Here is a 12,734-nt window from a genome sequence, read left to right as displayed (position 1 = left end):
TGATTGGCATCGACTACTTTAAAAATAAGTTTTAGCAGTAAATAATTAGGCTAAGTGTATCATGGTATCTATTGATTTATTGGACATGCATGGCATATGTTTATCTTTAATTTTTGACATTCCACAAGATTATAGAACTTGTTCTTTAGGATGTTAAACGATGGTTTTAAGGCTTATAATGAGCAGTTGAGCAGTAAACATACAATATAGCACTGTACTTGTATATTGCTCATTGCGATATGCTTATGGGTCTTCACCAAAGCTCATAATGGTTGATGGCAAGGGAGAACAGGAGACTAAGGCAAGTTCCGCTTAACTCGAGATTCGAGGATAATTTTGAATAACACACCAACAACACTGCAGCATTGAGTAGTCATGTAGAATAGTCAAGCCAAACAAATGGCTTACATTAAAATGTAACAACTCTCCAGATCGGTTCGAACTTAAAATTACAAAGTTTACCAGCAATATGACAAAATGGCAGAACTTAAGTATAGGCATAGATTGAAGAACATGACTGTGTCTAAATTATCACATGCTATAAGAGCATCTCATGTGAAACTACCCTTGACAGCCACTCCCTGTGAGTTTCATAGTTCCTTGTATGGGCTGACCTGTTGGGGCCCAGGATTTGATTTCCTGCGTGCTCTTCCCTCCACAAGCCCAGTGACAGCATCTGTGGCTAATTTATATTGATCCTTTACGGGATTAGTAGGTTTAAGAGTTTCAATCTTCCTTGGACGCCCGCGTTTCCGCTTTTGGCTGCCAATTGGCCTTGGAGGGCTGATTTCCTTTATGCTGGCATCATTTGGAGGGCTTTCTTCCTTTTTGCTGGCATCATTTGGATTGCTCATTACCTGGATGTCGTCATCTGCAGCATTGTCTTTGTCAAGCTTTGCCATTCTAGCTTTGTAGGCCTTCTTCTGTAGAGCAGAAACCGGTATGTTAGTTGTACTGTGCAAACATGGAAGATTTTGCTGAATTGAAAAGACAGTTGTGTCGGACTAACCAGTATAGGTTTCTCATAGGATTCTAGTCGAAGCGTGTTACAATCTGAACGTAGAAGGCTTGTACATATTTTCCAGTTGAAAATATGAATTTGTGCCTGAATGTGGTAGCAACGCATATGTTAGCATGGCGACGTAGGCATAGTAAGTAAAGGGTAGAAAATAAAATTAGTGTTCCGCTCACCTGTGTGAAATCATCGGTCATCTTTTCTCCGTCCCAATACAACATGTATTTCAGAGTGTATGACCCGCAAGAATAGCTGAAATGTATAGTTAAAGTTCAGTACTATTCCGTAGGTGGAAAATAATGTAGAATTCAATACTTACCCATCCTCCTGTTGTGGGATGTTTGTATAGCATACTTTTTTCCACTCTGTAATGTTGATGGGACCTGGTGTTTGTACCAAGCCGCCCTGGACTGCTTCTATGATGCATGTCTGAATGCACTCCACCAGTGTAGTTTCTTTGGCCTCGTCACGAATAAGCGGCAGAGAGTTGAGGACTTGAATCTCTTCTTTGTCGAAATTCAACACAAGTAGATGCCAGTGCATATTGTTTACATTGAACGGGATTCGAACCTGCCGCAAAATTAGCACAGTCTCAGTATAGGCAAGCATTTCGATATGCAAATAAAATAAAGTTTGATGGGACCGACTAGATGAAATGTTGCATGTAGTTTGTGATTATGAAATAAGAAAGTCTGTGAAGTAGGAAAGTCAGGAAACACACATACCGTTCGGCGTCCCACACATTTTTTTGCTATACGAGCAAGCCAATTGCTTTCGCTGGGACCATGTGCCCGAGCAGTACCCCCATATGATTGTAACAGCTTCCTGGTATCTTTGGGGTATAGAACTGATGTAGTATCAGTCTCTATATTACTAATGTGGGCATATGCATGAATAACCTGCAAAATCCGCGATCAGGCAACATGCCACCGGTTGGAATAGTTCAATGAGAAGCAATGCAAGAGGCATACCTCATCGAAAATGAATTTTTTTATGACATTTTGCTTTAGGTGATGAACTTTAAGCACCGTCTCTCCGACGTCAACTACATCAGCATCTTCGTAACTTTGGCGGAGGAAAGCTGCCACCTCTATGTCTTCGTCCGTCAACTTGTAATCATTGTCGAATACAGGCTTTGGAGATGGTGTGGTTTGGTCGGTGACATCTTTCTCCAATGGCTTGTTTTGCACCACGTGATCACCGGCGGGTGTTGTTGCAGCAGCCTGGCCTGTTGATCTTGTAGATGCATCGAACGGAGGATTTGGTGATAACCTGTCGTCTCTAACATTGCCTTCTTTCTACCAAAAAAAATTGTTCATTGATCAGAAATCCATTCATATTAGCAAGGTCTAGGACTACAATTATCACCTGGACATATGCAGCCTTAAACGTTGATTGCGTGCTGGCATCAACCATGCATCTGAATCTCTGTACCACAAAATACATAATATATCTATCTATAGGAAGATGCTTGTAAAATTGATGTTCCAGTATAGATACCTGGAATTCCCTTTTGACCTGAAGAAGTTCGTCCTCCACCCTAGACAACCTAGTTTGAGCAGCGTTTTCAGTCCTAATTTCGCCTACCTCATCAGTCAATTCGAGAATTCTGGAGTCAATTTTGTGCTCCATGTCAAATAGTTGTCTGCCTATTTTTTTCTCGAGTTCTTGGCGATGCTTTGAGATAGTTTGCATTATGAAGTCCATCTATGACATAAATAACAACACATTGTGAATGAAGGTTAATGAGTTAGTTGAGTGTTAGCTTATCTGTGGTATTGAGGTATTGAACAGGACGTGCATTTGATGGACTTACTTGTTGGTTGCTTATGCCCTGATATGGTGGCTGTGCTTCATAGCTGAAATGTGCATCCGCATGCCTCTCTCCTTTTGTTGCCATGGTAGGATGAGCATTGGTAACGTTGCGCCGTCCATTCTCATGGCAAATGTTCATGACAACCTTGCAAAAGGTACAACACATCAGTCATAAGAAATTAATAAGCTAAAATGAAATACTTATGTATAGAATAGCACATCTCCTCGATCTGGTCCTCCAAGAGCATAAGCCGTCGTTCTTAAGGTTGCGTTGGCTTCATCCCATCGCGCCATCAGCGGAGGTGGTCTAGGAGCATAAGAAGCCGCCCCAGCACGGAGGTGCTCCCAGTACCAAACCTGCATGAAACATTAGTTAATGTGTGAGGAGTGATGCAGCATAAGGATATTTGTATGGTTGATGCATTGAACGTGAGGTACTGTTATGTCACTTACTTGCAGCAAGGGTAAATTTCCCTGAAGAGAAGTTTGATCTAGGTATTGAAATTTTAGGATGGAATCCAACAAGTGAGTGAGTGTGAAACACCCCCAGTTAAAACTGGGAATATCTGCCACATTCTCAACAAGGGTCAAATATTTGCGATCCACATAGTCATTTGCTGAGGGTGCTAAAATAGTGCCAATGGCATACAAAACAAATTGTCTAATGAAGTGATCATCAGGATATGTGGAGCTTCTAATCTGCTTCTCAAGGGCAGACACCATAAGTTTGCCGTTTGATTGGTAAGCATTAAACAATTCTATGTTTTCTGATCCTTTTGTGCGGAGGTTGATATCCTCCCCTTGTGTCGGAAGATCCATTATTTGGGCCACGTCCGTTTCGGTTATAGGAATATCCTTACCACGGATCCAAATAGTTTTCTTATCTCTGTTGTATCGCTTGGCAATCCTCACTGGCATAATACGTCGTAGAGACGTGTTCTGCAGTTTTAGGAGTCCTGCAAGTCCGGTTTTTCCTTCAATGGCCGTTATGTGGGCAGGTGAGAAACCTTTTATGGTGTTTGCAAATCTAGTTGGTGAGCATGCCAACTTCATTCTTGCATGTCTTACACCTAATTCCTGCAACACACATGAAATATATGTAAGACTAAAAGAACTATCTGGTCATATTTACCAAGAGATTTCAAGCAAAGTGGCATGAATATACGTCATCTGTTTCTTCTTTGAATGGTAACCCTGTGCGATCAAAACTATCAGTGGAAGTATCCATTTCTCGCAATTACTCTGCAAAAAGATAACTGAACATTAGTTCAGAATGGTATGAATGTTGCCGTGTACTGCTTGCATCAGTATGCGTCGATGCCCTTCTGGTGGAGCCTTAGCAACATCATGTCCCTTGTGGCACCGTGATCTTCCGTCCCAGATGATCTGAGTACAGCAACCATGAGCAATTAGACCGGCAAACCACATGGAATCAGTCCATTGCAGCACAGGGGCAACCACAGTTCATACATGAATTTTAGATCACGTTTGAAGACCAAGTAGTAGCTTTAGAGCAGTCCAGATCAGTCTGAAACCAGCTCCAACATTTAGAATGAAAATTGTATGCATTGTCTGCATAATTTATGCACGGTTGGTAATCAAAAATGTGGAAGACGCCTCTATTTTTTCCTATTAAAAAAAACAAGAAAACAAGCACCTTAGTTACCAATTAGACTGCAACTAACCAAAAGAATACAAGTAACCAAATGAATATTGTTTAGTCAACATGGTTCAGTGAACTAATGAAATGTGGACTGAATTCGTAAAACAACAGTGCTAATAATCATTGTAATCTAGCTGGTGATGAACAGTGTTATGAATGAACAATATTGAATTTCTGTCTCCTGTAGATATCAATTGTACCAAGCGTAAAATATACCTAGTTTTACTATGCACATAATTTGACGTCTTGTTATTCACCAAATGAATAATTACGATTAACTGAAGGATATGTATTGTAGGGACAATGGATTCAAAGGTGTGTCACAACAATGTTGAGGTGGATAAGCAAGTGTATCACGAACGTGACGAGATGGACAAGAGGGTGCAGTGCGAGCGTGATGACATGGACAACAAGGTGAGGCAGGAACGTGCAGCCGTGGACAAGGTGATGAAGCAGGAGCACGAGAAGATGGTCCAGAAGTTCAAAAGTATCCATGAGCAGATGAAAATGAAGTTGAAGTCAGAGCGTGAGGAGATGGACCGGAAGGTGATGGAAGAACGTGCAGCCACGGATCAGGCGTTCAAGCGGGAGCATGAGAAATTGGAGAAACAGTTCAAGAAGATCCGTAAGGACATGAACCAGAAGTTGCAGCAGGACCGCGATGACATGGACCGCGCTATAGAGCTCGAGCGAGCCAAGATGGACTGCAAGAATATGCAGGCACGTGCGGACATGGACCAGAAGTTGCGGCAGAAGCGAGAGGAGATAGAATCCAAGGCCGTGCTGGAGCAAGTCAACCAGGAAGCGAAGATCATGCATATGCAAGGACAGATCGAAAGGTACATTTCTTCATTTCATATCTTGTTCATCATTTCGCCAACCAACATACCATGACCATTCTATAACAATTGCAAGCTACGACTAACAATATACAATTTCAGATCCCTCCAACCGAACAATCGGACTCAAAATCCCGCCCGGTAAGTATGTCGCACCGATGCTATGCACATCTAAAATTCTGTATGAACATAAACATAATGGGATAACTGTTATTTGTAGGGACTTGTAATGGATTTTAGTATTTACAAGGACAGGGAACTTTCTGATATCCCGAAAGGATACCTTGAAGGAAAACCTGGTTCCATGATAATTAATGAACCTGGCAAAGTGGAGTGGTATCTGATGGTGGAACATTTAGCTCCTCACGATTATAGAGGACTAGCAAATTTGTACTACATAGAGCATGGATGCGTACCACCAAACGGAATGGTCTTGATCGAAGGTCCAGAGCATGTAGAGCAAATGATGCAAGCTCTCAAAGGAAGGAAAAAATGTGATCTGTACATTGTCAGGAATGGTCCACCCTCAATTGATAGTTATGGTAATGATGGCTATTACGACATGGCTGAGGTAGCTTACGTTGACAACTTTGTACATATTTTACAAAGTTTTTCTCTACATTCCTTCTATGTTGATCGTAATGATCTTTCATGCTTTTGGACAAGATTCATGGGGGGAGGCCAGTGATAGGGGCGAGTGGGACACGGAGGAAGCTGGGTCATCACCACAGACGGAGCAACCTGAACTGAACACTCATAAGAGGGCGTTGAACTTTAGCAGCGACGACGAGGACACGAGCACATAGTCTCTACTCTCGTTTACAAAAACCGTAGTTCGGCCGCTCTCTATGGTTTCTTGTTTGATCACTTTACCTTACGCAATTATCTCTACTCTTATTTATGTGATTACAGATGCTATTTGGGTGTTATTTGTATTCTTATTTTGAACAGATGTGTGCGCTACTGGTTAAATTTTACTAAATTTTATGAAGCTACTGGTTAATATCTATGTCTGCCATGTATTTTCCATTCTCTTAATTGCAAGGTGTCTCCAATTTATTAGCATATTTCATCATAACTGTAATTCAACCACAGATTATCAAGTATTCTTACCTTCCAAGCCAGATGTTTGCTTCATGTTAAGAAGATGATGAGGGCTAGCAATAGCATGCTGCTTGCTAGTTGGAAATCTGGTCTTGGCTACAGATTGGCCATTATTGTCTGCAGCACAAAGCAAGGAAATATACATATAAGTGTTGCTCTTAGAAGCTGGAAAGATCGTTTTTCTTCCGACTGGAAACAAATGTACTAGTAAATTAGAACAAGCACAAATACTTCATATAAAGTAAGTGGAAAACTGAGAATGCAATTCTTGCCTATGTTTTTGCAGAAGCTGACAACATTGCTACCACAGGTACAATCAATGTTAACATCAGTCCATATTTCAAATTATTAACAGGCCAGAAATTTCAACAATCTTTTGTACACAAAATAGCGCCACCTAGCAGGTTTTTCCTTTCAACCATGAAATACATACTTATCCTCGGTTGTCGTCCGTTTCTCCGTCAAACACATAGCAAGCCGTGCAGATCAAATGGTCATGTATGAAAAGGGAATTGGTATCAGCATAGTTTGTACCATCCTACTGTAAACCAAGAGCAGACACACTACTTTAAACTTTAGACCAGACGCATTGCTGTAAACTTTAGAGTAAATTTAGTTGAGGCAACACCAATGCATTTCACTTTATCGTGGAAAATGAATACAATGTCGCCTACATTTTTTTGGAGTAGGCAAAGTTACCAGTTTGTTCATGCAAACTTTTCTAGTACATACCGGCAATACATTAGTAAGTAAGCCAAAGGTTAACAGTAGAACAAGAAGGTATACATATACTGCACAAGAATTATCTTTTTGTTCACCTCAACACAATGTAGTACAAAAATTACTAGAAAAACTATGCAAATAATCTGTGGAAAATGAGGTCCTAGACAAAGTGAGGCAATAGCTAAGCATGCCCTTATCGAAGAAGCATATGTAGACTCCGATAATAGCCTCCTTTATTGGAAAGATCACCAATTCCTGCACATGAACAACAATGGTCATGGCTTGACTCACATTTCAAAGTACCAAAGGTGAAGCAAGAAGCTGGTTCATGCAATTTTGTGTCTGCACTTTTCTTTTCATAACTAAACAAAATATGTGATGTAATCAGCCAAGATTATTAAAAAAATACCTAGGAGAAAGCACAAAGTGAAGAGAGCTAACAAGGCCCTGTCAGATTGTTATCCTGCACAAGAAACAAAATTTTTATTCCGCTCACTATATTCGCAAGTCAACCACATGCAAAAATCAACTTTTGTTTGATTTACTACCTCTATCCACTTGGCACATTTACGCCGATTGTGACCCTCCAACCTACAATAGCCGCATTTTGAGTTTGATCTTTTCCGCTTCTTCTTCAACCTTTTCTTCGGTGCACCTCGGCCTTGCACATGCACAGGATCTAGAACCTTCTCCAATTCTCCAGAATCAAGTCGTGCCGTTTGAGGCAGCACCGGCCCATACCTCATGCATTCCTTGTGACCACTGGATGATTCCTTCCAATCATCTTGTACATTTAGAACCATCTTCAGATGCTCATACGCTTCAACAGATTGAGCTGCCGAGAAACATTTCGCGTGACTCAAGTTCCGTAGCTCACGATACCTCCTCAGGCTTGCCGAATAATCGTACATGCAGCTCTTTCTTGTCCCAGGACATGTGGCCTTTGCACTCATCGTCCACCTGATAGGAACACAACAACTGGGTAGTCGTTTTACTTCTAATAATCCCAATATGTAAAATATGTGGGAACATGGTGTGCCTAAGCATTCCAGCTTGCGGCAAGAACAAGAAATCCTCTCCGAACAACCTTCCTTTTTCTCATACTCCACTTGGAACTTCTCTCCTCTATGCTTCTTAGCCACAACAAATGTGGTCAAATCGTCTGTATCTAGTATCTCGCCGCTGAGAGTACAATTCCTGACAGCATCTGTGCTATATCTGACCAGCACAAACATTGCAGGTGTGAAAACTTGTGCAGCGTGTTTCTCAAGACTAGAAGCATCCACCTCTGTAAATGGAACAGACTGCAAGGCAACAATGTCTAGCACCGCCTCATTTAGGCGTCGTGTAGAAAGGCAACGCTCATAGTGCTCTACCATTTTAAACAATGTCATGCTACCATCAAGATGCGTATGCAGAACAGAGTTTAGGCTCTCACTCCTTTGATTACTGCTCAATCCTAGGAAACAGCGTCCCACCAGATATGGAGCACACCACAACTTCCTCATCTTATACATCTGATGCAACCACGACTCCTCACTTGTTACTTTATTCCTTTCTAAGAAATCTACCCATTTGCTCTCATGCTCTTGTATGGAAGAACGATCATATATGAAAGATCTGAATTCTTCCTTCACCGCGTCATCACTCAGATGACGTACAATGTTCTCTTGAATGTGCCATACACACAGCTTATGAACCGTGTCAGACCAGACCACTCTGATTGCCCTCTCGCATTGCCAGGTCCCCGTCGGTGATCACGGATATCGGGTGCTTATTGGCCATTGCTTTAGAAAAGGTCCGCAGCATCCACTCGTATGCCTCGCCTGTTTCGTGAGAAATAATACCACATCCAAAAATAACAGTGCTGCGGTGGTGATTCAGCCCAACAAAAGGCACAAAGGGCAGATTGTACTTATTAGTCCGGTACGTGCTATCAAAAACAACAACATCGCCAAAAGCCTCGTAGTCACGCCGGGATTGACTATCAGCCCAGAACAATCCCTTCAAATGACCCTTTCGGTCAACCAAGTACTTGAAGAAAAAATCTGGATCTCTCTCCTGTCGCGCCATCATGTGACTAATCACAGTTTTGGCATCACCGACAGCAACTGTTTCCTGCTTATATTGATTGCAGAAATTATATATGTCCCTTGTGGTGCATCCAACTTCATCATATCCACCGTACTGCATCATCAAGATATCCATGATTTTGTGTTTGCGGATCCTAGATATTTCCATCTCTACAATGTCCGCTTTCTGCTCGTCGCTGATTCTTCTGTGAGAACGCAGCAGACAAGCAAGATCCGGTGGGGCCAGAGGATGGGTGTGTTCATCGATGAAATCCTTCACAAACCACCGACCTGTTTCCTTGAGTTTTGCAATGACCAATTTGGCTCGACACCCAACACGAGTGAGATGTCGTGGCCTCCTCTTCCTATCTTCTCTCTTCATGTGCTTCTCTTCTCGCGAACCTTGACGACTACAGACAAGTTTCCTCAGAATTATATCCTGGTTGGCTTCATCCCACTCAACATAGCTTTTCCGCACACTAAAACCTTTCTCAAGAGCATAGCTGTTATAGAACTCAAAGGCATCATCCTCACTAGCAAAAGTCTTGCTGACGATGTCATAGTACTCACGCGCAGACTCATCGCCCATGTCTTCCTGAGTATCACATAAAAATGTCAGAATGGCGTTTTTTTAAACACAAAAATTAGAACCAAAGGCATTAATCAAACCAGAAGTTTAGTTTTCTAAATATCTTCCTTGTTGCAAACACAATGTTTAATTCTCAATATGTCTATAAGAAGCAAAAGGGGAGATGATGAGAACATGCAAGAGAGTGGCATTCATATCTCTCGGATTCCAAAATTACAAAGAACTATCCCTTTCTTCACTAATAATTTCTCCCGTTTATTCACCACATAGGTGTACTTTCTGAAACTAAGCTATAGCACAGGCATCTTGGAAAAGAAGCTATAACACAAATGCTGTCAGTTAAACTATATTTCTACGTGATACACTATTGTATATGTATACATATGAAATTCTTGCTTAAGAGATAGCACTAAGAATTAGACCACACAGTTCATTTTTTCAGGGAAAAATGGGAGTGTTCATATAACAATTAGCCTGTCACGCATGACTACTCTCACTTGTATCTGCCTAACTGAAAGCTGAAATTCAGTTGTCAGATGACTACAAGAAAATGGGCTCTGACTACTGTTTCTTCTCGCTTCGTAGAGTACATATCTTCAGATGTTTACTGCCAGAAAACACTAACATTTCCTATGGTTCTGTATATTCCTGAACTTGTGATTAGTATGTGTGAATTGGTTCCCGTGAATACTAAAAAGGGCATCCATGTTGCACAAACACCTAACATATGGCATGTTCCTGTACCACAATCCCAAAAAATGAAAGCTGATTTGGGTTGATGTGTACCTAGCTGTTCAGGAGCTCTGCACTTTCAGGTGGAGATCGCCGGCGCGGAGGTGACGGGGAGTGAAAGGCTGTCGCCGCCGTGGGGGTTTGGAGTGGGAAGTCCCCGGCTGTTCTGTTGCAGTGCAGTTGCCGAGAGGAGCGAGCAACTTCCTGTACGACGCGGACGAGCTCGAGTGCGAGCAGGCGAACCGGCCGAGCTCCAAGGTGAGGAAGGTGATCCGGGGAGCGGTGGATGCGAAGGCGGAGCGCGGATTCGGCTGCGCGTCGGCGAGCGGCTACGCATCCGGCGACCGGCAGCGGCGGGCCAGATTCGAAACGGCGACGCAGGGGCGGCGCGTCTGGCGAGGCAGGGGCGGCGCGCGTCTGGACGATGGAGTGACTCCAGGCAAGGCTGATCGTGCGGGGCAGTTCTGCAGTGTTAAGTTACCATAGTACCCCTCGGGACGTTAATTTATAAATTAAATTAATTAGGCTAATCGGACGGCCAGAATTAATCAGAGTGGTAGTACTCGGTAATACTGGGTAGTACTACCCAATCACCGTAACACAGCTCATATTCCGATATAGCCTTTCCCGCATGATACGGCTAACTGCTATAGCCAGACTATAGCTGTTTTGGGAGGCCACGCCTATAGCCTATAGCCGGCTATTTAAAACCATGGTTCATATGAATGGGAGATAGATATACAAGAAATGTGTAGAGGAAAAAAAAACTGTACAAGGATCTATACCGCTGACTTAGGTTTCAAGGATACCAATAGTATATTTGTGGAAAACTGACACTCGGTAAAAACTCGCATAGTACTAGTATGCTATACAAAATGTATGCTCACTCTTCTATGTGCTGATGATGCTGATGACATGAGTTTTAAATTTATATGCATTGATCTTTTATCATTGTTTTCTCTGTTTAATTTGTGGTAGTTTTCTTATTTATCCTGACGACAGCGGGTATGTACATATGAAAGCGTTTGCACGTTCGTATCAAGAACTTGTCGAGCTTCAAACCAAAACGGTGCATTATTTCGCCATAGATGAAATCGTAAGCTGCGCGTCTTGTTCCAAACAAGCCAAAAGCCACTGGTCGAATACAGCCATATCCGACATGAGCCCGCCGCCACTCGATATATACGTACGTGCGCGGCCTCCATTAATCGTAAGCACGTACTGCGCTAAATAACCCAGTAATAAATAAGCCACTAATCTCTGTTGCGCCTAATGGCTCCTCGTAGGAGAACTCTCGCTGCCATGGCCATCATCGTCGCCGTGTACGTGGTCGCTTTATTCCCGGCGACTGCCTCCGCCGCGACGGCGTACATGGTCGGAGATGACGACGGATGGGACACCGGGGTCGACTACAGCGCTTGGGTGGAAGGCAAGGAGTTCGTAGTCGGCGACACGCTCGGTATTGTTCTCCGTTGGCATAGCACCCATGATATAAGAGTTAGGATGATCGAGTTGATTAATTATATGTCTCTGCAGAGTTCGTGTACTCTGTGAGCGGGGATGACGCCCACAACGTGGTGGTGATGGACAAGGGGGACTACAATGACTGTACCTCGCTGAACTACCTGCCGACGCTGAGCTCCGGGGACGACACGGTGGTGCTGAGGCAGTCCGGAACGTGGTACTTCTCCAGCGGCGTCGGGAACGACTGCAACGACGGCTTGAAGCTATCTGTCGATGTTCAGTGATTCATCCATGAACGGAGGGACTTGTTAGAGTAGTTTCAGCTTTCTGGTTGTTTAACATGACCTATATATTCACTTATACAAATAAACTTCTAAATGGCTTTGTAACAAAAAGTTCATGCATTTTAATGTAGCTTCTTCAGCTGTTCTGTGGAGTTTATGGCTTAATAGAAATAGTCTGGTGTTTAACAAAACCACTTGGATTAATGTGAAACAGGTGTGGCGAAGGGTCCTCTTCCTCCTTCGGGACTGGTTGAAACCTTTCAAAGAGCTAGAATCTGGAGAAAACGGTCGATTCATGGACCTGCTGCTAACCAGTTTAAGAGCTCCTCTCTGCCTCCCAGTGGGGTGAGATGTCCCTCCTTCGACTGGGTCTCTTCCTGGAACTCAAGCTTTGATGGCAGGGCGTCGCTGGCCTACCTCCTGGACAATCCTGG

The 12,734-nt window shown here is 42.9% G+C and overlaps 2 protein-coding genes and 1 long non-coding RNA gene across 3 annotated transcripts; all 3 read right to left on the bottom strand.

The window, feature by feature from the left end:
• Positions 1-334: 334 nt before the first annotated feature.
• Positions 335-2,222, bottom strand: LOC124691652. Its single transcript, XM_047224928.1, has 6 exons — positions 1,987-2,222; positions 1,741-1,914; positions 1,335-1,585; positions 1,192-1,267; positions 1,010-1,105; positions 335-923 (listed from the first exon to the last, which is right to left on the bottom strand). The coding sequence occupies exons 3-6, from the start codon at positions 1,556-1,558 to the stop codon at positions 591-593; spliced, it is 729 nt and encodes a 242-aa protein (XP_047080884.1). The 5' UTR covers positions 1,559-1,585; positions 1,741-1,914; positions 1,987-2,222; the 3' UTR covers positions 335-590.
• Positions 2,223-3,031: 809 nt separating this feature from the next.
• Positions 3,032-4,058, bottom strand: LOC124689595 (protein MAIN-LIKE 2-like). The gene is made up of 3 exons (XM_047223101.1): positions 3,996-4,058; positions 3,284-3,907; positions 3,032-3,187 (listed from the first exon to the last, which is right to left on the bottom strand). Exons 1-3 carry the CDS (start codon positions 4,056-4,058, stop codon positions 3,032-3,034), a joined length of 843 nt encoding a protein of 280 aa, XP_047079057.1.
• Positions 4,059-7,182: 3,124 nt separating this feature from the next.
• Positions 7,183-7,621, bottom strand: LOC124691653. Its single transcript, XR_006999057.1, has 2 exons — positions 7,569-7,621; positions 7,183-7,414 (listed from the first exon to the last, which is right to left on the bottom strand). It is a non-coding gene; the product is annotated as an uncharacterized LOC124691653 (long non-coding RNA).
• Positions 7,622-12,734: the final 5,113 nt, after the last annotated feature.

The sequence above is a fragment of the Lolium rigidum genome, chromosome 2, assembly GCF_022539505.1.
Source record: "Lolium rigidum isolate FL_2022 chromosome 2, APGP_CSIRO_Lrig_0.1, whole genome shotgun sequence".
In the NCBI taxonomy this organism is placed as follows: domain Eukaryota; kingdom Viridiplantae; phylum Streptophyta; class Magnoliopsida; order Poales; family Poaceae; genus Lolium; species Lolium rigidum.
Note: the sequence above shows the minus strand (reverse complement) of the source record. Positions and strands in the feature narration are given on the sequence as shown.

Coding starts and splice junctions, on each gene's coding strand:
- LOC124689595 (XM_047223101.1), bottom strand. CDS start 4,058: ATGGATACTTCCACTGATAGTTTTGATCGCACAGGGTTACCATTCAAA. Junction 3,908..3,995: donor TCAAAGAAGAAACAGATGAC/GTATATTCATGC, acceptor TGTGTGTTGCAG/GAATTAGGTGTAAGACATGC. Junction 3,188..3,283: donor GAAATTTACCCTTGCTGCAA/GTAAGTGACATA, acceptor TGTTTCATGCAG/GTTTGGTACTGGGAGCACCT.
- LOC124691652 (XM_047224928.1), bottom strand. CDS start 1,558: ATGCACTGGCATCTACTTGTGTTGAATTTCGACAAAGAAGAGATTCAA. Junction 1,268..1,334: donor ATCCCACAACAGGAGGATGG/GTAAGTATTGAA, acceptor TATACATTTCAG/CTATTCTTGCGGGTCATACA. Junction 1,106..1,191: donor TGACCGATGATTTCACACAG/GTGAGCGGAACA, acceptor TACCACATTCAG/GCACAAATTCATATTTTCAA.